Source organism: Nyctereutes procyonoides, unplaced genomic scaffold, assembly GCF_905146905.1.
Source record: "Nyctereutes procyonoides isolate TBG_1078 unplaced genomic scaffold, NYPRO_anot_genome, whole genome shotgun sequence".
NCBI lineage: Eukaryota > Metazoa > Chordata > Mammalia > Carnivora > Canidae > Nyctereutes > Nyctereutes procyonoides.
This window is the reverse complement of record NW_026575125.1, coordinates 26430431-26456799: the sequence shown is the minus strand read 5'-3', so window position 1 is coordinate 26456799 and position 26369 is coordinate 26430431. Positions and strand designations below refer to the sequence as shown.

Genomic DNA, 26369 nt, shown 5'->3' with positions numbered 1-26369 from the left:
CAATACCTACATAAAGACACAAGAAAAGTCTCAACTCTCAGTTCAAGGAACTAGAAAAAGTCCAAAATTAATGGAAGGAAATACAAATCAGAGTGGAAACAAAGGGAATAGAATAAAAAAAGGCAAGATCAATGAAACCAGGAGCTCATTTTTTAGAAAGATAAAAATAGACAAATGTTTAGCTACCCTTGCCAAAAGTAAAGAGTCAAATAAAATTAGAAATAAAAGAGGATATGTAATAGGTGATGAGGATTAAGGAGTGCACTTGTGATGAGCACCACTGATATATGGAAGTGCTGAATCACTATATTGTATACCTGAAGCTTCTCTAACACTGTATGTTAACTAACTGGAATTTTAAAAAGAAGAAATATTAAAGCAGATTGCACTGGGGCACCTGGGTGGCTCAGTGGATGAACATCTATCTGCCTTTGGCCCAGGGCATGATCTTGGGGGTCCTGGGATCAAGTCCCACAGCAGGCTCCCTGAAGGGAGCCTGCCTCTCCCTATGCCTATGCCTCTGCCTCTTTCTGTGTGTCTCTCATGAATAAATAAATAAAATCTTTTTAAAAAATAAAAATAAAAACAGACTGCACTAAATACAAAGAATGGTAAGAGACACTTATGAAAAATTATATGCCAACCAGCTGGACAACATAGAAGAAATGGGAAGATAAATACCTAGACACATGCAACCTACCAAGTTTGAATCATGAAGAAATACAAAATCTGGAAAGACCAATTACTAATAAGGAGGTTGAGTCGGTAATTGCAAACCTTCCACAAACAAAAATCCAAGACCAGATGAATTCCCAGGTGAATTCTACCAGACATTTAAAGAGTTAATACATATGTTTCTCAAACTCTTCCAAAAATTGAAGAGGAGGGAACACTTCCAAACTCGTTTTACAAGGGTAGCATTACATTGAAACCAAAACTAGACAAGGATGCTGCAGAAGAATTACAGGCCAATATCCATGATGAACATAGAGGCAAAAACCTCAACAAATATTAGCAAAACAAGTTCAACAATATGTTAAAAGGATAATATACCATGATCAAGTGGGATTTGTTACAAGGATGCAAGAATGGTTCAATATCTGCAAATCAATAGGACACACCACATCAACACAATGAAGGATGAAAATCATCTATAATCATCTCAGTAGAGGAAGAAAAAGCATTTGACAAAATACAACATTCATCCATGATAAAAACTCAAAGTGGGCACAGAGGGAGCATACATCAACATCATAGCAGCCATATATAACAAGCCCACAGCTAATATCATACTCCACAGTGAAAAACCGAAAACTATTCTTCTAAGATCGGGAACAAGACCAGAATGCCCACTCTCGCCACTTTGAGTCAACATAGTCCTGGAAGTCCTAGCCATAACTATCCCATAACAAAAAGAAATACAAGGCATCCAAATAATAAAGGAAGAAAAAATCATCTTAATTTACAGATGAAGTATTTTATATACAAAAAATCCCATAGACTCCACCAAAAAACTGTTAGAATAAATGAGTTCAGTAAAGTTGCAGGATACACAATCAATATACAGAAATCTGTTGCTTCTATAATAATGAACTATCAGAGAAATTAAGACAAATCCCATTTATGTCAAAAAAAATAAAATGCCTGGGAATACATTTAATTACAGTAGTGAAAGACCTGTATAGTGAAAACTATCAGACATTAATAAAAGAATTTGAAGAAGATGCAAAAAAAATGGAAAGATATTTTGTGCTCATGGATTAGAAGAATATTGTTAAAATGTCCATCCTACCCAAAGCAATCTACAGGGTAATGCAATCCCTATCAAAATTCCAATGGCATTTTTCACAGCTAAAATGGGTCTGGAACCACAGAAGACTGCCAATAGCCAAAGCAATCTTGAGAAAGAAGAACAAAGCTGGAGGCATCATGCTTCCTGATCTCAAGCTATATTAAAAAGCCCTATTAGTCCAAACAATGTGGTATCGACATTAAAAACAAACAGAAACATCAACAGGACAGAAAAGGGAGTCCAGAAATAAACCCGAGCATATATAACCAATTTATTTACAACAGAGGAGTTAATAATAAACAATGGGGAAAAGATGGTCTCTTCAATGAATGGTGTTGGGAAAACATGCAAAAGAATGAAACTAGATCACAGTTTTATACCATACACAAAACTCAAGATAAAGACTTGAACGTACAACCTGAAACCATAAAATTCTTAGAAGACAACATGGGGGTAAGCTCCTTACCATCCATCTCTGCAATGACATTTTAGATTTAACACCAAAAGCAAAGGTAACAACAAGCAAAAATAAATAAGTAGGACTATATTAAACTGAAAACGTTCTGCATAGCAAAAGACACCATCAGCAAAAAGGGCAATCTATGGAATGGGAGAAAACATTTGAAAATCCTATATCTGTTAAGAGATTATTACCCAAAACATATGAAGAACTCCCAGAAATCAATGGGGAAAAAATCTGATTTTAAAATAGGCAAAAGAGCTGAATAGACATTTTCCAATGTTTATGTCCAATAGGCACATGCTTCTTGATCTCAAACAGATGGCCAAGAGGTACATGAAAAAGTGCTCAACAACACTAACCATCAGGGAAATACAAATCAAAACCACAATGAGATTTCACCTCACGCCTGTTAAAATGGCCATTATAAAAAAGACAAGAGATACTGGGTTGGTAAGCATGTGGAGAAAAGGAAACTCTTGGGCATTGTTGGAAGAATGTAAATTGGTGCAGCCACTATGGAAAATGGTATGGAGGTTCCTCAAAAAAAAATTAAAAGCTGAAGTACCACATGATGCAGTAATTCCAGTTCTAGGTACTTCTCTGAAGAAAGCATAACCACTATTCTCAAAACGGTATCTGCACCCCCATGTTCACCACAGCATTATTTATTATAGCCACGACATGGCATCGGCCTTAGTGTCCAATGACAGAAATGGATAAAGATACTGAGATTATATTTTTTTTTCAGTAAATTATGAGGCCATCAGAGAGAATAAAATCCTGCCATTTGTGACAACATGAGTGAACCCTGAGGACATGATGCTAACTGAAATAAGTTAGAGAATGATAAATATATTCCATCACTTATATGTGAACTCTAAAAAAAAAAAGGAAACTCATAGACACAGAGAATCAAATTAGTGATGGCCATAGGCAGGGAGTGGGCAAAATGGGTGAAGGTGACCAAAAGATAGAGACTTTTCATTTATAAGTCATTTGGGGGAGGTAATGTACAGCATGGAGACTATAGTCAACAATACTGTATTGTAGATTTGAAAGTGGCTAGGTGAGTAAATCTTAAAAGTTCTCCTCACCAGAAAAATATATATATAGCTATTTGGGTGGTGAATGTTAACTATGCTTATTGTAGTCATTAATTTGCAATATATGCATATTCCAAATCATTATGTTGCACACTTAAAACTAATAGAATGTTCTATGTCAATAAAAATAAATTTAAAAGACTATTGACTAATTTCATTATCTTTCATCATCCTTCAAACACTGACTGGCCAATCATCAGCATCATCACTGGATACCAAGATATATTTAAAAACTTACACAAAGCAATTTTATGTAAAATTGAAACCAGCTACCTTGAAGCATAATTTTTAAAAAGTGATTAAAGCTAAATATCAAATGCTGGATAATTTCTTTTTCTTTTGAAAAGCTGGAGAAGGGCAGGAAAGATAGAATAGATAATTATATATCATTTTGGAAACTGATTCAAAACACAATATGAGGGCAGCCCAGGTGGCTCAGCGGTTTAGCGCTGCCTTCAGTCCAGGGCGTGATCTTGGAGACCCGGGATCAAGTCCCACGTCAGGCTCCCTGCATGGGGCCTGCTTCTCCCTCTGCCTGTGTCTCTGCCTCCCTCTCTCTCTCTCTCTCTCTCTCTCCCTCCCTCCCTCCCTCCCTGTGTTTCTCATGAATAAATAAATAAAATCTTTAAAAAACACACACAATATGGTTTAGATTAGTAATCCAAAGAAAAATAATGGGTATAGTAGCTTGTATACAGTCCTTCCTTTTAAGACAAAATAATTTTCTAAGACATAGCTCCTATTTCATAAAGAAAAAGTAGTTTGCTTAGGTGTCAGCAAATCACAAGAATAAGGATTTGGGAGTTCTTTTCAGCATAGGCTACATTGGTTCTGGCTGAAGTCACTTTTTTTTTTTTTGATAGAGGACGCGCACATGTATGCAAGTGTGGAAGGGGAGCAGAGGGAGAGAGAGAGTTTTAAGCAGGCTCCATGCCCAGAGTGGAGCCTGATGCAGGGCTCAATGTCCTGACCCTAAGATCATGACCTGAACCAAAATCAAGAGTCAGATGCTTAACCAACAGAGCCACCCAGGCACCCCTGAAGTCACTTTTTAAGCAAGTAGAACCATTATCTTTTCAGTTGCGGAACAGGAATTGATCAGATAGGGTATTGTCGCTTCAAGTAAGCCTAAAACCATGGTGAGTTTCAGAAGACGTTAAAGAATATCTTGCCCACAGCAAACCACTGCATTTCTTTTTTTCTCAGATGAAATGGAGTCATCACACTTTTTTCTTCACTGAGCAGCATCTCCTGTTATGCTGCATCAGTGTACTATTTTAACTTGATCCTGTCTTATTTTGAAACATTCCTTTTTTTAAATGTTTCAGTCATTTTGTTGAACTAACTTCAGACAAGCTGTGGAGGCTATAGCTAATAATTAAAAAAGGATTTTTTTTTTTTGGCATGTCTGTGGGAATCACCTTGGAGTAGAATCTAATTGAAGTACGAATGTTAAAGTACCATCATTAACTTAAGTATGAGATCCCTTGACCACTAGCAATATACTGTTTGAGCAGGCAGTGAATCAGTGAAGTAGGAATAAGGGCTGGCCAAATTCCTGTGTGTACAGTTGGGACTGAATATTTTATTAAATAAATGGCTTTTTTGCCAGACAAGGGGGTAGATTTGTGGTTACAGGTACTGTTAGAGTTAAATACACTTCTGGGTTGCCTGTTGTAGTTACACATCAGTATGTGATTAGAAAACCCATAAATATTAGTTTCTTTCTAATTTGATGTCTTACAAGAGAAAGAATCAGTCCCCTATTCCTGTGTGACAATTACAAAATTCCCTGGTTATGGATTTCACATTTGTGCATCCCTTGGTTGGCTGGAGTTCTGCTGCAGCTCATCTAGGCTTGACTCCAGGTTATAGGTTGGGTTCAGGTGTGTTCCACCTTGTATCATCCTTCTTGGATCAGCAGGCTCTCTGGGCAATGTGCTCCTTATTGCACTAAGCACAAGAGGACAAACCCAACCACCCAAGGACATTACAGACCTCTATTTGTATCTGCTAACATTCCATTGGCCAAACAGGTCACATAACCAGGTCCAAACTCCTAGGCCAGGGAAGCAAACTCTCCCCAGTACCTGGCCACTCTGTACTGTCTACACTAACCTCCTTGGTGTTTGAGCAAGCCAGTCATACTCCCTTCTCAAAATCTTTCCATTTGCTGTTCTCTGTATACATGGGTCACACCCTCATGGACTTAGTTTTTGCCCCACTGTACCTCGTCAATAAAAGCTTCCAAGACTCCCCATTCGGAAGGTTCTTTGCTCATCCTCTCTTCTGAAGGGTTATCAGCACCTGACATACTTCTATAACTTACTTGTTTGTTTAGACTGTGGGCCTCCATAAGAATGTAAGTTACATGGATATGGGGCTTCTTTGTTTATTGCTATATCCCCAGCACTCAGAACAGTGCCTGGACCTACAGTGAGCTCCTGGTGAATGTTTTTATAAGTAAGCTAATCTTAGTGTTTTTTAAATCTGTATGGCTGGGCAGCCCCGGTGGCGCTGCGGTTTAGCGCCGCCTGCAGCCCAGGGCATGATCCTGGAGTCCCGGGATCGAGTCCCACGTCGGGCTCCCGGTGCATGGAGCCTGCTTCTCCCTCTGCCTGTGTCTCTGCCTCTCTCTCTCTCCTTCTGCATCTCTATGAATAAATAAATAAATCTAAAAAAATTTTTTTCAAAAAAAATCTGTATAGCTACTTTTTTAGACATTTAAAATCCAGTTCAATATCAAAGAGTCCAGCAGTGTTGCTTGAATGTCAGGTGTCATTTAGCAGTTTAAACATTTCCAGTATAATTGACACAGAAAATATCGACCATTAAGCATTTTTCCGCGTTGATTCACCTCTACTCGTGGATACATGTGATAACTGATTTTGATTCTTAAAAGGAGATTAAACCCAAAGGACTTTTTTACTTAGAAAATCTTAAGAAAAGGAGAAAACAGGATTATTCTTGACTCATGTATGTACTATGTAGGATGTGATCGGCACTCAGAAAATGTTTGAATGGCTACTTTCATTGTTGTCATGAAACACTTCCATTAAGGCAAACCAACTCTATATTTGCACTTAGATGCTTATATTTGAGACTTACAGATGATAGTTTATCTATAAAGATGAACTTGGTTGACATCATTAGGTTTATGCTTTAAAATTTGATCCTTGAAGTAATTCAGGGAGAGGAATGCCAGTCGCGTCACTGAACTGTGTTTGAATCTTAACACACTACAATTCAGTTCCTAGAGCTCCAGTATGATGTAATTAAACTGTCAGAAATTTTAACATGGTTGCTCATGAATGTCTCTGTTGGTTCTGATTTATTCTGCAAGGCATACTATTGCTAAAGCAGACTTACTGCCATTAAAAATGCCTCATGTTCCACAACTTGGCAAAATTTGCATCCATAATGGAACAAAGAGATGTAATCATCCCTGCAGTTGTGAGGATTCTGTTCCTCCTGGCGATATTTCATTCACTCCATCCTCACCAGATAATGATGGTTTAAACTCACAAGTAAAAAGAAACTAAAGGTGCTTTATTTGATTTTTTCATTTCTAGGGGCATAAATATAAGTAAATCATGTGTGTGTGTTTGTGGGTGTGTAGATTGGTAGGTAGATACCACTTCTTTTTCCATCTTGTGATCTTAATTTTTCAGCACTTATTTCCTGTCCTTAGTATTTGAAAGAGGTTTTCTATGGTATGTTACCTTGAGACTCACAGAAGGAGAGATTTTCTTTCTATCCTAGGTCCGTAAGCCCTCCACTATAATAATGATATTTGGCCTTCTCTCCACCTAGGATGTGATTTTGTCTTAATGATGAACATCACGTCAAGGATCCTATTAGCTTACACCCTAAAAAACAAGACAAAAACTTAATAATAAATTCAGGACTGTAATCATAGATGGAAATCCAAGTGGCACAGATGAAAGGAAATGACGAGCGTACTTAGGTCATTAAGTCACTGGCTGCCTAGTCATTTCCAAGCCAGACGTGAACCTGAGGTCCGTAAGCACATTCATTGCCACTGATTTGCCAAAGCAATGTCTTGTTTTTGACAGAAGTGACAATATACTGAACAAATAAAGCTTGAAGTTAATATTATAAATAGTTTCCAAAAACCTTCAAAGTTCATAGTAATTTTGTTTTCAATGAAGAAATCTGTCCTTTACTGCAAATGCTATTTGAGCTGTGTATTTCTGTACCAAATGAATCATCAGCAGAGACTCACAGATCAACAGAATCTACAAGCGGACTCCTATTCCCAGAAGAGGACCATCCATCCCTGAACTCCTTTTCATCCAAAACCTCCTTCTCCCCTCACGTAGACAAATTCTCAAAACCAACAAAAGCTTCCCCTTCATAAGCCTCCAAAACTATGATGATAAAGTTGTCCCATGTAACAGAGCGGAAAGGAACCATTATTCCGCAGAACCCCCATAGCCACGGTCCTTAGGACATTAAATATTTCCCAATCCCATTAGGCTTCAGAAGTACCTGTATTTTATCTTTTTGGTTAAGTGGCAAAGTAGAGAGTGGGGGAAACACCTCCATGTCTCTACTTCTTCCTTACCTTCATCAGATGAATGCAAAACGTCACCTACTTCCTTTTGTAATGAAGAGACCCTGTAAGTGTCTAATTGTTCTTTTATTACCAAGAAAAATGGGAGCACCTGGGTGGCTCAGTGGTTGAGTGTCTGCCTTTGGCTCAGATCATGATCCCGGAGTCCTGAGATTGAGTCCCGCATCGTGCTCCCTTCAGGGAGTCTGCTCCCTCTGCCTATGTCTCAGCCTCTGCCTCTGTGTTCCTCATAATAAATAAATAAAATCTTTTTTAAAAAATGGTTCACATTTACTAATGGGGCCTAAGACATGTTGATTTTATCTTACCTTCCAAGTAGAGAAACCGCTATCTTCTCCAAAGACAAAGGATCTAGACACAGCCCTACATGGGATTCTTCTTCCCTTGAACAAGTCATCCCCTAATTATTCGGCCATCCAGGGTTATCTTTATTTATGTTACTTCTGAGCAAGTGGAAATGAATTCATAATGACTCTTTACATGGGATCGTGGGCTTTTTCTCTGCTATCTATGTTTGCCAGACATGTAACATGCCATTCTTTGTGCTTGCTTCCATTAAGGCGAGGAAGACCTGCTCAGCCCTCCCCAGGACACAAGCACAGGGTTAGAGGAAGTGATGGAGCAGCTCAACCACTCCTTCCCTAGTTCCAGAGGTAAGCTCCAGGGCGTGCAGGTCCCTCACACCTGCTGGAATCAGGCCTCCCGTTTCCACATGCAACTGGCCTGTGTATTTTCCGTGTTTAAACATGCTGATGGAGTGCCAAAGTGGGGTGAGGGGGGTCACTGTGAGAAGTGAGTAGTTTTCAGGGTGAAGTTCTGCTACAGATGACTAAACTGACTGGTTTGGGCTTCCAGTTGAATTCGGACACCCGTAGAATCGAGAAACCTCTAGAAATCAGAGTACTGACTCAGTCGTTTCCTCTTTGCACATTAATCTGAAGAGTTAATGATGAGAGAGGCTTTCCTTAAGAGCAAGTATGCTCTGACTTTGACAGACAAGGAAATTCATGCCCTGATGGCACCTCTGCCAGGGACAGACAGTTACCACGCCATACAGTGAAATCCAGAATGTGCCGAGTATACAGCAGTGGCGGGTACTCAGACTTCCAATCTGATGCCTTTATATTTAAAAATTGTGTCTTATACCCCATTATTTAAATATAGGTACAATTAAATCTCTGTATCCTAGTCTGTCGGGGTTGGTTTCACTGCCATAGATGGAATATGATCTTTGCAAAGAAAGACATTCATAGTATTAAGGCCCTTATTTCCCACCATCACTCTGACCTTGGGTATTTTTCCCCTCATATAAAAGCAGCATTTCACCCTGCCAGCTTTTCCCACTAGCCAGTATGAGCTTCAGATGTCTTAATTTATCCAAGGAGGTCTCGCTCCCATTGTAGCATTTTGGAGTATTTTAGCTTATTGCTCTGACCTAAAACGGAGTCACTAACCCACCTCCCTTCGGTGAATAAAAAGAATGGCAGCAGCCACCTGTAAGCAAATGGAGGGAAAACCTAGACAAGCCAAAGGGGAGAACACAAGTCTTTGTGGCCAATGATTGGCACCTCTAATGGGCAGCCCTGGAGGGAAGGGCAGCTGAGAGTCTGGCTATTTGCTCCTCTCCATAAGAGCAATGAGGGGAATGTTTGGAGTCATGCGTTTTTCCTATCTTTCTGTTCAGAGTCAGCTGACAATGGCCGTTTCCTAGCTATTTGATGTACGAGTGAACACTGTGCGGTGCACATTAAAAGCAGTACCGTTCTGCTAGAGCGTTGCTAAGGAACCATCAGGGAAGCTAATTTTAAATATCTGCACCAGCCATCTTTTCACTGCTGAGTGCCTCTGATGTGTTGATTTTAACACATAAGCATCTTCTCTGTCCTCCCTCCACCCCCACGTCCCCCACCTGCCACCCTTGTCTCCATCACAACCCTCGCGGCTGTTTCCTCTACCTGGATGCCGTGGTTCATGAGAAGGCTACGCGCCAGTTTGATGTAAATCACATGCTTTCCCCTTGATCCTGTCATCTTTTACAAGCACCTACTATGTGCCAGTGGAGGTGTTAAGGATGCAAAGAAGTGCCCACTTCCTTGCCTTCAAGGTGGTTATGGGCCACTGAGGAGGCCGACTTCCAGAGTTCCCATTACAGTGTAGTGGTAGTGCCATGATGGGGAGGTCTAGGACATGAACCCCAGAAGCACCCTTTGACTTAAATAGGAAGGGTTCCCCTTAGGCACAGCAAGGGTCTTCAAGATTACATGGCTACAACTTTGGGCCCCCCATGTAGCACACATTTCGGTGACCCCAACCTAACCTTTGAAGGTCACAGATGGATACCTTGTCCCAGGCCCTTAAACTGCAAGTTTGTGCACCTGCTTGGCAGGAAGTGAGTGGCTGCTGCAGTGATGCCCTGGCCTCTCCTTTCCACCTAAACAACCAGAGCGTAGCACACAAGAGGCTGCAGCAGCGCTCATGGCTCCACTTCCCTTCAGGCAGCCTTTTTGTACTGGGCCTCTGACTCATCCTGATGATCTGTAAGGGGAAGTCCTTTGCACCCTCTCCCTGCATCCGCCTTTTAGTCTCTGAAGCTGCATACCACATGTAGGGAAGAAGTCTCCTAGAAGAAGAGAAACAGACTTCTTCTGATATATTTGGCAGTTGGCACCTCTGATGTTAAATTTATTCGTATGGTGTTCATGTGCTTGTATGGAAGCTGGGGGAGCTGCAGGCCCCCTGGATGGCATTCGCTAAATCGTGCTGACAGAAGCATACCTGCCCGAGTGCTAATTTGAGTTCTCAAGTAGGGGATGAAGCTATGTCTGGCCGGATTTCACGAACTAAGTTCCTACTTACTCAGTAGGAGGCTGCTGGCCCGAGAGAAGTCATTTATTTTCCTGAGGAAGACAATCAGGATCTGGCTGTTCTTTCTGTGATGCTATCATTTCTGTGACCTTGACTTTTTTTTCACCACTTTCTGCCAAACTCGGCCCTTACTCTTCTGCACCCAATTCCTATGTGTGGGGGGTTCTTCCCACAGCACCAAGCAATTCTGACGCCAGCTGGGTATCCTAGAATTCAGCTCATCTCAGACCCCATCTACCCAGAGAGAGCATCAGATCCCACATCATGAGGGTGAAGCTCCCCAAAACCACCCCCACTTCATTTCAGAGACCAGGTCCAAGTCCAGTTTATCACCTAGGCTTCTGACCCACCTGCTGTAGACTTAGAGGTGCCAACAACCCCCTTCTTGGGTTCGATAAATTTCCTACATTGGCTTGCGGAACTCAGAAATGTTTTCCTTACCAGATCACAGGGTATTATGAAAGGATAGAACTCAGGAAGAGCCAGATGGAAGAGATGATCAGGGCGTGGTATGGGGAGAGGGGGACATGCTCCCTCCAGGTGTGTTCTCTTCCTAGCACCTACGGGTGTTCACCAACCCAGAAGCTCTTCCCACCCAGTCCTTCTGGGTTTTTAGGGAGGCCTCATTACATAGATGCATTTGATTCCATCACTGGCCACTGGGGATCAAACTCCGTCTCCAGCCCCCACTCCCATTCTCGCCCCTGAGGTCAGGAGGTAGGGCTCAAAGTTCCAACCCTCTAAGCCCAAGGTGGGCTCCCCTGGTACCCAGCCCCTAAGCATAAGTAAGTATGGTTTTTCCAGGGCTTGTCTTATTAACATAACAAAAGATATCTCCATGCCTCTCTTCACAGGAAATTCCAAAGGTTTTAGGAGTTCCATGCCCTGAAGGGGGATTAAGACCTAATACCTATTTCTTAATTCTAAATCACAATATCACCCCTTTTTCTCCTCAAATTCAAATGGTTAAAAAGTTTCATCATAGAAAAAGTAGAATGGAAAATATATACATGGTAGGGTTTAGTGGGAGCATCTTACCAATCAGGAGGTATGTTAGGTTGATATAAAGCAGATAATTTTGAATCTTAACATCTCAGGCTTACAGACTATCCCAAATAGAAGGGTCCTGAAAGGTCGTTTTAGCATTTCTGACCCCTCAAACAGTGGCTTTGGACCCTTTGACCATTATCCATACTAAGAGAAACATTTTACATCTCAAACTAGATTAAGGGTATAAAATACATTGGATGTGTGTGTGTACGCACGTGTTGTATACACCCACCATGTATATATATACCACCCATGTATGTGTCTAGTCACATACACATACAAAGATCAGAAACATAAGATTCGTGAAGCAACATTTCCTATGCTACAATTAATTCACTCTGTTGAATTATTCCTCTGTTTTATTGATTCAAAAATAAAATGCTGGTTGTAATCCACTAAAATGATTTTCAGATCCAGTGGTTTAAAAAAAAATACCGATCTGATTTTGGTTTTCCTTGCCCGGGTACACATCTTTTTTTTTTTTTAAAAAAAAAATTACATTTCAAAAGATTCACCATGGAAGTTCCTGCCAAGCCCCACCTAGTATATTGGAGGACATTGTGCTTTTAATCTAAGTCTGCCACCCATGTTCCCATTGCTGTGTAAGGAAGAATGAAGTTCACAGTTGCTGCAGCTGTTTCGGACAGCTGTTTGAGTAACTCAAAACAGATGTCAGAGCCAGAGGTCTGACATTTAGTGGAAATGTGCTATTAAATACCACCTCATGGTTTACTTAACCCTGCTAGATAATTGCCCACAGAGGAAAAGACTTTTTAAATAAAATATTACACTTTTCACAAGTGCAAAGTATATAGATAGGGGAGTTTTGCATTTTAAATGTACAACTTTTTTGTTACCAGTTGCCACAGTCTTGACAGGCTCAAGCGTTAAGGTACTTGCTAATCTTCACCTTGCATTTTCACTAAAAGTCCCTGGAAGCCAGAAGTGCCTTGTTCATGGCCATTTGGCAAGTTAAATTAAGCCCCTGATCTTGATCTTATCTCACTGGCCTTGCTAAACTGTTACCCAAATTAATAAAGGGGTTGCATGCTCCTCCTCCTGGTGAAAAACTGCTAGCCTACACTGTCCTGCATAATAGCCGCCATAAATTGCGGGGTGTTCACAGTGTGAATGTGCGCGTGTTTAGCCTTGTGATCATACCTTTCATGATTAACCTCTAGACACAGTTATTCGCAACCACTTTGAGGGATTTCAGTGGCTTGGTGTATATTAGACACAGAACGTTAGCCAATTTCTAATCTATTTATCTACCAGTAATGTATCCCTCTGTCTATAAGTATATGTAGAATTGGAATTCCACTGTAATAAAAATCATTATCTACTATAAGGCACTTTCTAAATCTCCACCATTATTCTCTAGGAATAGTACATGAGTAGAATGTACAACAAACATAATTTAAAAATAAACAATTTAAGTGATTTGTCCATATGTCTCTGATCATTTTGCATTCTAACAAAGGTATGTTTATATGTACGTGCATTTACGAAAGAAAGGCTTCCCTCATCAGTGGTATGGTATTGGCTTCTCTAAAAATGAGGTGCCACTGTATACTAATTAGTGATCAGTAGGATCCAAGATAAGTTTTTAGTTCAATAAGACAATTTAAAACACAGTTAACGGTGCTATGCAGGTATTTCTACTGCCTGTACAATGTCTTACCTACTGACCTGTGCCGTATTATTTTTATCCCTAACATCCATGCCATCCTCTCTCATATTACCCACCCCTCCATAAAGCCCACATACATTCTGGTAAATGTCTCTAAATTAGGCACCCAGCAGCTGCACAAAACCTGCCATCTTCTAAAATTCGAGTCTTGTCTGTGGTTCTTTTATGGAAGAGCAGCATGAAGATAAGATCACGCATCCCCTTTCAGGCACCACTCTGTTTCCTCAGCTTCCATAAATTTTGAGCTCTTACGCCTTTACACCAGGGGCCAACAAACTATAGTCCAGGAGCCACATCTGGCCCACTACCTGTTTTTATAAATAAAGTCTTACTAGAACATAGCTACACCCATTCATTGACATATTGTCTATGGTTGCTTTTTCACTCCAGAGAGGGAGTAGTTGTGGCAAAGTTGAACAGCTGTTACAGAGATTGTGGGGCTTGGAAAGCCTAAAATGTTTACTGTCTGGCCCTTTACACAGAAAGTTTGCCAACCCCTGCTTTACGCTACTGTGGTCCATTCTAGCTCATTCTGTATATGCAGTCACACACTTTCCGGTGCTGATCCACTCTCAGCTCAACAAAGCTGTACTTTTGAATTGATTTGTGTATTTATGTCCATGTTCACCAGAGATCATACATGTTGCAGTATTTGAAGTATGACCATTTGACTCTTCTGTCACTTGTGATAAAATAGAAATCATAAAAAGGGATTCATTGTTCCTTAACTTTTTCAAACAGTTAGTGAACTAAAATTAGGAAGCTAAAGTTACCCCCCACCCCAAAACAGTAATGTCCTGAGATTCTAACCCAGAATAATGAGTCATCTCAAGTTCATACTGCCTGAGGAAACTGGACATCTCCAGACTTGACCAAGCCTTTTATTCAGACACAAGACTCCCCCAGCATATTTCCTTCTTCTCTTGATTCATTTCCTGACAACATACCACATTGCCAGATGGACACCCTAAGTGAAGGTCTAAGGAAACTCATTTCCAAAGAATGTATTTATGAAATAAGACTTATGTGACACTTGCATTTATTTTACTGGTAAAGAATATTCTTAAGTGGCACAACCAAATAGCCTCTATTTTGTCAGTGCAGAAACTAGTCTGATACAGTATAAAAGATCTATTGTTTTAACCTTCTTTAAACAAAAAAGCGCAACTTCCTTTGGTACTATGGTAATGAGCACATTGGTACCAAGGGATGGGGGCAGATTTTGAAAGAGACTAGGATTAACATAGCTCTGGAAGGTCCACTGTACATGAAACATGGTTTCTGAAGAAGTACCCGAAACAAAACCCAAGTCATTTGCTGCCTATTTGGCAGTGGTCAGTGGATACTGAGCTCTGAATATGGCTTGGTGTCGAATAAAGATATGTAACCTTTATCACTCTGGGAACCATAATTACATCCTGAAACTAAATCATACTGCTTTCTAACAACACTCCTTCCTGAAGCTCTTAAGTTTTTAAAAGTAGACCAAAGTGAAAGCCAGCACAAGTTACCAGCCCTTGGCACACAAGTTAAAGGGTAACAGGCAAGGCCAAGGTGCCAAAAACACCAAAGACTCTTGACCATGATTTAGTGGCTACCTTCCTAATTCAGTTCAACCAGCATTCGTCAAATACCCATAGTGTCGAGGAATAGGAGGTATTGGAGAGAGAGGGGATGGGTAAATGATATATGGGCCCTGGCCTCAAGGATCTCAGTCTTATAGGGGAATGGAATGAATTCTACTACCAGAGAGTATAACCACAAAATACAAAGATGGAAAAAAAAAGACGATAAAGGAGTCGAAAGGAATGGCTATGTAATTCATGCTGGGATTCATCGAGCTGTCAAGAATGAATGTTGTTCTCCTCCTTCCCCTTTTTTATCTGGTATGGACCTACCCCTGGCAACACCCACAAGTGAGAAGCCAGTACCCCTTTTTCTCCTCCTCCCTGGTTTGAGGAATGTTATGTATATCTTGACCACGCTTGCATGATCAAGCATGCAGTTTTTATACTTTTAAAAATTTTTATTTATTTGAGAGAGCGAGAAGAGGGGCTGGCCAGAGGGAGAGGAAAGAGAAGTCCCAAGCAGACCCCATGCCGGGCATGGAGCCTTACTCGGGGATCAATCCCAGGACCCTGAGATCATGACCTGGGCCGAAACCAAGAGTGGGACGCTCAACCAACTGAGCCACCCAGGCACTCCTGCGGTTTTTATACTTATAAGAAATCTCTGACTCACTTGGGAAAATTCAGAAGGAAGGAAACAAGGGAGGGAGGAAGAGTCCTACTTAGAAAAACTTTCAATGTATACTAGAAGTTTAGACCGTGAACTTGAGTTTTGAAAGATTTCTTTTCGAAGAGTAGCTCCATACTTCTTTGGTCTGGATGAGTAGTCCTCGCACGGTTCCAAGGTGCTTTAGTGTTTGCAGCTGCTGAGCATGGGGGGCCCTGGCGGGGAAAGGAGATGCTGTACAGGGTCTCTCACAGCTCTGCTTTTATCTGCTCTAAATCCTGGGGTTTCACCTAAGATTGTCTCAGGAAGTGTCCCACTGCTCATAATCAGAGTCTGAAAACCAATATTTCACTCGAAGGCCCTGGTGATAAGAGGAACTTGCAAGCCCCAGACTTGCTAGGTATGATCAGAGGTGCCTCATTTTCTGTCCAAATATAATCACAGAAAACTTGACCAGGACCTGCTTTTCAAAAATAAACGCATACAGATGGAGGGTCCTCTAAAACAATGCCGGTGGGTCGTTAGCCCTCGGATCTCAAGGCTCCTGGTATCTGTTGAATTAGTAGGAGGAAGTTGGGGGTTCATTCCTACATCTGGCTCTGTGGCTTGCCCGTTAGTGGGGCTCATTTCCTTCCCCCTTGTTTTTTCTATTTTCTCAAATGTCCCGGTCTCATCATGGGCATGCTCAGCTTCTACCAGATAGAATGAATTCTCCCAAGGGGATGCAGTCCCGCCTTGGTGGTGTTTCACCTCGCATTTGGGGTGCCGACTTCTGGCACACACACAGTCAGCTCCTGCTTAGGTTTCAGTGTATTGTTGAGAGTGAAGAGATTGAGATTTGGGGACGTTTCGCTTGAGGTTCTAAAGCTGTCCTTGAAAAACAATGCTTAATTTGTCAGATCCTACACTGTGCCAGCTTTCATCCCCTTGAACACATGAACTCTATGGATTCTGTAAGTTATGTCTCCTGGATCGTGTTATCTGTTTACACTGATTTTAAGTGTATGTAAAGGTTATTTGACTGGATGTGTCTTTCGGATTTTTTTTTTCTTTTTGTTTCTGGTTGTTTTTTTTTTTTTCAGAAGGGAATAAATGAATTGTCATCTCAACATTTGTTTGGTAAAAGCAGCAAAATTGGTATGAAACTGTATATTTATGCATTTTTTTCCTTTCTGATATCTCTGCCTCTTCCTCTCTCCATTATTAAAGGAAGAAATACCCCTGGGAAGCCAATGAGAGAGGTTAGTGAGATTCAGGCTCACAGCCACGGCTTCTGTGTGTCTCATCGCGCTTTCTATGTTTGGCGTTTGTGTAAGAATTGTGTGTGTGCACGCGCATGTATGTACTACATGTGTCATCATGTAAGGACGGTAGTCACCTCTCCACTTGCAGCTCATGAGGAACATTCTTCAAATGTTCATCGCCATTGTCATCACCATGACGACAGGACCAGGGGTTGGGGGAGCAGGAATCTCCATAAAATGGCAAGCCTTGATAATCCCTAGGTCGGATCCTGCAGTTCATCATCTGTTGCCATTTGTAACACAAACAGAATCCTCAACATAAATTTAGCCTTGAACAGAATTGAGGAGCACTGAAGTCTCTATGCATTTTCAGGACCCTAGCATTTTCTGCCAGTGCCCTGGGTCTTTTATTCTTCTGGAATGACCTCATTTTGTTTTTGTTTTCTTTTTTTCCTCATTCCTATACTCTTTTCCCACTCTAGCTAACATGTTTTTGTTTTTTTGTTTTTTTTTTTTGAGCACTTACTGTGCCAAGCACTGTTGTAAGCACTTACCATCTTTTTCATGATGTAATCTTCATGCCAAACCTATGAGGTAGGTACTCTTATTAACCCCATTTTACAAACAAGGAAACTGAGTCAGTGAGAGAGCAAGCAGTGTGTTCAAGGCGACAGAGCCAGAATTTGAATCCAGCCAGTCAGGGTCCAGAGCCCCACTCTTCGGCTGAATCGCCACCTGAGAAAATGGTGTTGGACAGGCTCACGTCACGTCAACTAGCCCTTTGGAAAGCGCACTGTTTTCACTTGGCCTTTGGAACCAGATAGATCATAAACCAGTGAGGGATAAAAATTGATCGTTGGAGTCTTGAGGGGTTTTTTTAAGTGCCTATTTATGGGCTCAAAGGGGTAGAATACAGTATTATCACTGAATGTGGTGTAAGATTTTTCAGGGAAAACTGTTGCATACTTTTATCAGAAATACTTTCTGAACGTTCAGTTACCTAATCACAGGACTAGTGGGTGGCAGAGTGTCAAGTGACAGCCCAAATGAAACAAGCTTGTCCTTACCAAGAGCTTAGCGTGAACGATGTGCAAAGGAAAGCTCTTCCATGGGCCGCCATAACATATTATTCTGGGAGACAGGTTGGACAGGACGACAGTTGTCATATGAGAAGATCCTTAGCAACAGGCTAGACGAGAGTAGTCTCTGATTCATTTAAACAGAAGGAGTCCTACTGGAAAGTCTGCCAACACCATGCCACGCAAGTCTAACGAATTTAATGATCCTTCAGTGTGTCTGTCCCAGTGTTCTCTATCAAGGCTTGGGACACTGGGGTCTTCGTGGGGGTTTGTGGGGGGTAGGCTGGGAGGAGAAACAGAGGAAACCTCAATTGGTGAAGCAATGAATGCTCCTGACGGTTTGCCTGGCTCACGTACTTCTTACGTGAGGCTTCTTGGGTTCATTCTTATGGTAAGTGCCCCTTACAATTTCTCTTAACGTGTTATAAAAAGCTGCACCTGAATTTTGACCACCCTGAACATGTTTCTCTCATAAACAATAAATCTTAAGGCAGGCCAGCACGTGTATCACTCAAGCCACGGAGGCATTCGGAAACTTTACCACCTGAGCCGCCTTACCGTCAGATAGCGTTTCCAGAAACCCCGAGGATCAAAGTGATTTTTTTTATTTTTATAAAAATTACCTCCAAGGTACAGTAGATCAGATAGCTTTTCAAAGATGAAATTATGGAGAAGAAAAACACGAATTTTCCTGCGGTACTCCAGCTTTGCTGTGGACAAGTGAATGCTAACCATTTATTTAGGAACTGTATTTTAAAGAAAAAAAAATTTTTAAAAAGAGTGCCAGATTGCTATTGAGACCTTGGCTCTCTGCCAGGAAGTCTCAATTCCAATCACCGCAGAAAACAACTCCCTCAGGCAGTCGTGGCCTGTGAGACTAAATGTGTCGCGTTTAGCGCCAACTTGGAAAAACATACAACTGCTCTAATGTTCAATGCATGGTGCCTTTGTGTTCAACAGTCCTTGCTTAAGAGTGGATTGAATTAATACTTTCTGGAGACACATTTTTATGTCAACTTGTGCCTGAGGCTGATTGCAAACGCCTAAAATCCGGCCTGCTTTTCAGTGCCTCTCACGTTCATAGTGTGAGATTTTAATTTTGACTTTAGAAAAATCTGTCAGGTAAAATTAATGGCCTCACTAATGTTCTCCCTTACACACATGGATAATAGAACCAGGATACAAATCTGTTTTCTGTATCCATATCACACTGCAATTTTATGCCTCTGGTGGATTGAGTTACGATTCGCTGGGGCAGTATTTTGTCAAAGAGATAGAAATTTTTTTCCTGGTTTCTAATGAAAACCTCCATGAAAAACATTGCAATCATTATTCTGGTGAAAGAGGCATTTGTAAATAAAGTAACCAAAGGCATACTACAGATACGGCGAGGTGACTCCGGACGTTCTTCTTTTTTCTAGCAGAGACAGCCATGAGGTCATTGGTGAACATTGAAAACTGTCCAGGCAAGTTAAAGGCCACCTAACATTTTCTGGGAGGCTGTGTGGTGGATTAAGAGTAATGAACCTTTCTGTCAGCTAGTTACTTTTTAAATAGCAGATACCCCTAGAAATGATGCCTCTGGAGAGTCTCAAGAATTTTCCCCTCAGATAGTAACTGAACACCTTTTCAAGAAGTAGAAGCACCACTCGGCTCTTTAATCTATAAATGCATTCACTTTCCAACCGCAGTCTACGTTCCCTAGCACGCAGGCTAAAACAGGTACCTTTTGATTATTGTCAATAAGCCAATGGGAAAAATGAGTTCTTTCTGTTCGGTTTACGGTAATACATTTTCTACCTCTCTGGTAGACTGTGCGACAGGTAGCGGACAAGGAGAAATAATTTAAATTCTGTTCAGGGTATCAGGTTGTAAGGGTCTTGGGTTTTGTTTTTACTGGCTTCATTAATAGCTACTAAGACTACAAGTAATTAAAAAATTTGCAGGTAGTCCACTCGTTTTTGGTTACACACGAATAATCGGAGAGATCTCCCAGGGTTGCTAGGCAGTCAAACCCAGATACAAAGGAAACCCTTTAGCCTGGTGGCATCAGGTATATATTGGTGCTCTAAGCTGTAAGGAACAGCAAAGAACCCACTGGGTCCTCTGGTGGTTTTTATGGTTTAGAAAAGCCAAATATGGTTTCAATTCTTCCCTGAGGGCTGCCACACTCCTGGCCTACTCTCTGAGTAGCACACCTGCTTTGTTCAGGTTTTTATATTGGCCATCTCAACCAAAATCCAACGTGATTTTTTAAAACAGAACTCGTTCTCACTGAAACTCTTTGCATTGATAAAGCTCAACGAGGTTTACCAACGTGATCACCTGAAGGGTGTTAAACTTTTAGTAAAGTCTTCACTTGATCTGGTGCCATCACTGGGTAAGTGCCTGCCTCTGAATCCTCTTCAGACCCTCTCTCTCATGTACTGAAAAACGCTAGGTCTCTTGAAGTAAATAACCAGAATTCCTGCCCTAGTCTATCTTTGATTTTTACGGGGATTTTAACAATCATGAGAATCCGTAAAGTTGATACATGGCAAGGTAGTAATAGCCTCATAAAGCATTTTTAGTTCCAAAGGCAGTACTCCAGGAGGAGAGTGATTTAGTAATGTCCAGGAATTAAAATTAGCCATATAAAAATATGGGACATATAGGAAAAGGCAAGTCATAAAGTAGGTCTCAAATTATCTTGCTGTAGATCTGAATTTTGCCACAGAGTACCTGGGACATTGTGCTGCTTTTGTGCTCCATGCTGGGGGATCAATGCGAGGTCATGTCACGTTATTATTAAAAGGCTCTTCTGATAGTTAACCCCCATTTAGGAAGGGTACCAAAATGGATTCACCGGATTCCCAAATCCATGCTGTACGTGTGGGTCATATTGTAATTAGGCTCTGGAGCAACTTGCAATGAAAAACTGGTTTTTCTTAGGAAGCTTCCAAATTCAAACATTAGTATACAAAAAGGTCGATTCAAGAGTTTTTCAATTCAAGTAAAAGCAGAGAAGAGTCTCCTTCACCATAGCCTTAGAAGTGAGCCGGTGGCTTGAAAGGGCATGGAAATGAAGCTCCCGTGTCATAGTCATGGTGGCAGCGGTGATAATGGTGATGGCAATACACAGTGGTGCTGGCACTGGGGGTAGTTGTGGTGGGAGTGGCTTGATAATCCCGGGATTTGAGTACAAGGGCACAAAAGTAAATCTCCCACAACAAGGTGGGGAAGGTCCATCCCATTATGAAATAGTCCTGTTACAATGGGAATCTCGTGCTTGTCCGTGGAAACCTCTGGCTAGATGTTTCCACGGGGAAGATGAGCACACTCTCTGACACTTTTCCACCGAAATGACCACAGTAGCCCGATCCGGTGTTAAGCTGATACTAACAACGTGGAATGGCTTCTTAACAAGGCTTTGCTTCTTCCTGGAAACTGGTGAACAATCAAATCCTATTGTGTAGACCCTCGGTGCAGCTTCTGTGTTGTCTTCACCTAGAAGTGGGGAAGGATTTCCCAATCGGCGAAGAGTCGGGGTGACGCTGTCTGCACCTAGTGTCAAGTCTCTCTTTCTCTTTGTCTTCCAGGACACAATGTAGGAAGCCTTTTCCACTTGGCAGATGATTTGGGCAGAGCGATGGAGTCCTTAGTTTCAGTCATGACAGATGAAGAAGGGGCAGAATAAATGTTTTACAACTCCTGATTCCCGCATGGTTTTTATAATATTCATACAACAAAGAGGATTAGACAGTAAGAGTTTACAAGAAAAAAAAAAACAAATCTATATTTTTGTGAAGCGTAGTGGTACTATACTGTAGATTTCAGTAGTTTCTAAGTCTGTTATTGTTTTGTTAACAATGGCAGGTTTCACACGTCTATGCAATTGTACAAAAAAGTTATAAGAAAACTACATGTAAAATCTTGATAGCTAAATAACTTGCCATTTCTTTATATGGAACGCATTTTGGGTTGTTTAAAAATTTATAACAGTTATAAAGAAAGATTGTAAACTAAAGTGTGCTTTATAAAAAAAAAGTTGTTTATAAAAACCCCTAAAAACATACACACACACACACACACACTTTGAGGCAGCACATTGTTTTGCATCGTTTTAGTGTGATATCCACATGAAATTCATGGTTTTTTTTTTTCTTTTCTGGCATATTAAAGATAGGACTTCCTCTAACACCACCAAATGACTACTTCATATGGCTCTTTTAGGAATTGGTGACTGAGTGGAACTGGCTGTGGGTTTTCGCTTTATGCATCTATATGTCTAGAAGTATGTAAATACTGTAGGTATATAGAGAAATAGATCTGAATTTCTAGAGACCTTTGAAATTTCTTGGTCAAATGATCTGGCCACTTCCTAATGGCAAGAGATTGCTTCTGGTCGTCCAGGCTTACCTGCTTGGTCTAGAATGAATTTTCCCTGGAGCCTGAAACCAGGAGGCAACTACCACACTAAAACATTGTCTGGGGCTCCAGATGTTTCTCATTTGAAACTTTCCACTGACAGCTACCCTATTGAATCTTTTAAAAGGGACATACGAATGAATACACAGGACTTACTGTGTCAGAGTAATCCATGGGTTGATACATTCAGCTTCCCGCTGCTGGCAATGCCACGATCTACATTTAATGATGCTTCAGTGGAAGTCACGACATCAGAAGACATTTTTAACTCCCAGACAGTGAGGAGGACTTTCTAGTAGGGCTGGAGGGCTGTGGACTCCCAGCCAATCCCTGGGAGGGAGGGGGGTCACTCTTCAACTAAAGGATTGGACGAATGTTCATAACCATACATGGAGATCTTTGTAATTACAACAAAATCACTTCCCTCTCCTCACAGTGAAATAGCAGTGGGCATTTGAGGGGGTTTTGCTTTCTTGCTTTATTGCTTTTTTTTTTTTTTTTAGATTTTTCCCCTATTGCAAGGAGTTTTTAAATGCCACAAGACTTCATTTAAAATAACCCTTGGGAAGGTGTGTAAGACAGCCTCATCATGGTGCGCTCCTGGTAAATATCTACCCAGAAGCCCATGAACTGTGTTTCCCTACTTCACATTTCTCTACAACTAATTCCACACAGGTTTGTAAGGGGGGAAGGTAGATGGATTCACATGTTCCAAAGGGTACTCCAAACCCTTGCTGGTGGGTGAGGAAGGTTAGAGATACAAACATTGTTCAAAAAGAGAATAACCCAAGAGGACTAACTGGTAGGAACAAGCTTTACTCTATCATCTTCTTGGCCTTTCATTTGTTTTCATTCATTCATTCACTAGAAATCACCGTGTGACCTATTATTTTGCAAATCTGTTACCTCTTAGATCAAGTATCATTAACTTTTGCAGAGTGGGTTTTGTCTATTATTTTATTAATGATAATTAACATCCAACATGGCTTCTCATGCTATTTCTACCTCACTTTGGTTTTGGGGTGTTCCTAATAATCGTGCACACCTGATTTCACAGCTTCACTACTTGTCCATCATGTGAACATTTTTCTCCATTTTTTCCCCCACTGTCATTTCCAAAGGAAAACCCAAAGCTCTAAGGTAACAGAATGACATGAAGATTTGGTTTTAGTCTTGCATTTTTTCTCCTTTATGTGACACTGGACTTTTTCTTTCCCCGCAGATTTTTTTTTTAACCATGATTTAAAACAAGGGGTTGTGTTACTTCCTACTAAGCAGTTTTAAGTTTCATTCTAAAAGCAGAGGTAAATAGCGTGCATAATTTTATTTTAATCTTTTCATTTTATCTTTTAGACATTAGTTCTGGAGTGAGTCTGTCAAAATATTTGAATAAAAATTGAGAGCTTTATTGCTACGTTTTAAGCATAATTTGGACATTATTTCGTGTTCTTTATAACCACCAAGTATTAAACTGTAAATCATAATGTAACTGAAGCATAAACATCACGTGGCATGTTCTGTCATTGTTTTCAGGTACTGGGTTCTTGAGTATCATAATATATTGTGTTTTAACACCAACACTGTAACATTTACTAATTATTTTTTTAAACTTCAGTTTTACTGCATTTTCACAACATATCAGACTTCACCAAATATATGCCTTACTATTGTATTATATTACTGCTTTACTGTGTATCTCAATAAAGCACGCAGTTATGTTACAAAAAAAAGTGTTGAGTACAGTACTTTGTTTTTGATTTTTTGTTTTGTTTTTGATTTTTCACTATGTAATACATTCATATGGTTGACAAGTAAAAAAAAAAAATCGAGAAATCCAAGTGCTGAAAATACTCCCACTTCCCACATCATCCACGCTGGCCTATGAGCAAATGTTAATTTCCGCGTCTCCTTCCAAATGGTTGTGATCATGAAAGCAATTACAAACACATGTTCTGCCTTTTGTCCTTTTATTACACCTGAGACATAGTTTTCTATGCACTTGAGAATGAACTCCAGAGATCCAGCCAGCCACTCTTAATCCTATCCAAATAGATATTTCCATCTCAATACATAAAATGTTTTCTCATCCTTTTTTATAGCTGCATAATAGTCCAGTGGGTGTTAGTGGAATATTAAGCTGTCCTCTTTGGTGGGACACGTGGGTTGCTTTATATCTCTTCCTGTGACAAACTATACTGCACATCTTCCCTGTCATCATGTCCCTCGTGCAAAAATCTTATCTGTGAGACATGTTCTACAGGTGAGATTTCTGGATTACAGGTGGCAAGCCATGTGTGGAGCTTGGGAGATCATTTTGGTGCAGCAGTAGTCACAGTGCTTATTTGGTTTCCTGTTTTAGTAATCACAAGTAGATGAATTAGCCAGTATGCAATTTACACTTGCTTCTCAAGAGAATTCATCACTTCTGTTATTGTTGGTAACACCAAATCTAAGGGGCAATCTGAGCGATACAAGTCTCACCTAAAAGGATACCTCACAACTGGTTCTGGGGAGGATAGCCCTACCACACACAAGTCATGATCAGGATCAGAGAGAGATCCTCACGCTCCCGTCCTGCTTTGCTTCTGTCCCAACTGCCGAGGAGGGGAGGACAAGGAGTAGCCATGTTGGCTCCCCTAAGGGGCGGGTATCTTTGCCTCCAACCAAGATCATGGAGAGGAGTTCCCCAACTGTGTTCACATGCCAGGGGTCCAGAGAAATTGCCAAGTCCATGAGGTAAAACCTATTCTAGTGACTCTGGAAACAGTAGGAGAGGGTCAAGCTCATTAAGAATAAGACTAAGGGAGTATGGCATCCCTGCTAGGAATATCACCTGCTTGGTTTCTGAAAGTGGGCTGATGATGCCCGCCCAAACAACTACTGGTTGGAAAGATCACCCCTGAAGTCCACATGCTCCAAGACTACTTTTTGTCCTATTTCAATCCATCATGTATTCCCTCCTGCCATTCCCCAAACCCACCTTTGTTAGAGACACTCAGACCAGCTGTTTGGATGGGAGGATGCTAGGTTACCAAGGAATACAACACTTCCCCATGCCTGCCACAACCGTGTGGAGGACTCCGAGGCAGGGTTTGGCTTTCCATTCCACACTTGGCACAGGTTGGAGGGGAGGCAATTATTTCAGTTAAAATGTAAAATGGATCAAGCCGGTGCAGACGGTGCACTGGCAAGCAAAACGTGTGTTTAGGGCAAAGCACCAAGACGCATGGATGTGTCCTATGGAGTTGTGATGGGATTTCCCTGAATCTGCAACACTCTGATGGTGGAATGAATACAAACATGAGCAGTGGCACACTTGCAAAGACTTTCCTTCAAAGTAAGGGTAGCAAGGACATGAATGGAACTCTTTCCCACAGTAGTATGACCACTAGAGGAACCACAGACACATTCCCCATCACTCCATGGACAGCAGAGTGTTGTGATCTCATGTACTTATTTGATAACATGAGAACAACTACACTCAGACTTTCCATAATAAACAATATTGTGTGTGTGTGTGTATGTGTGTGTGTGTAAGAGAGAGAGACAGAGAGAAGTTTGGGGATGTTTGAGAGTGGCTTTCTTATACAGCAAAGATTACATATAGTAACGTGAGGCTTAAATTCTATACCTATATATTTGTGCATATTTTATACATACACATACAGGATCGAGTTTTAGCTCTTCTAGGAGATAATTCGAGCTCACAAAAACATTGTGAGAAGAGCACAAAGAACCCATATGTGCCCTTTATCCACATTCAAAAACTGCATATTGCACCATTTACGTTTTCCTTCCATATAGAGTCTATTTTCTTCCTAAACTATTTTGAGAATTAAGTTTC

At 40.9% G+C, this 26369-nt stretch overlaps 1 protein-coding gene across 12 annotated transcripts in view; it reads left to right on the top strand.

The window, feature by feature from the left end:
• DMD (dystrophin) overlaps window positions 1-24248 on the top strand; it is a 2039779-nt gene extending 2015531 nt beyond the window's left edge. For 7 of the 12 annotated variants that reach the window (XM_055339022.1, XM_055339018.1, XM_055339019.1 and 4 more), the window contains 2 exons: window positions 8516-8608; window positions 21697-24248. In XM_055339022.1, coding sequence (XP_055194997.1) covers window positions 8516-8608; window positions 21697-21794 — 191 coding nt within the window. In that variant the 3' untranslated portion in view covers window positions 21795-24248. Of the gene's footprint in view, window positions 1-8515; window positions 8609-17004; window positions 17037-21696 lie in introns of all 12 variants that reach the window. The other 5 variants (XM_055339021.1, XM_055339020.1, XM_055339025.1 and 2 more) reach the window with 1 other exon arrangement.
• The last annotated feature ends 2121 nt before the right edge of the window (window positions 24249-26369 follow it).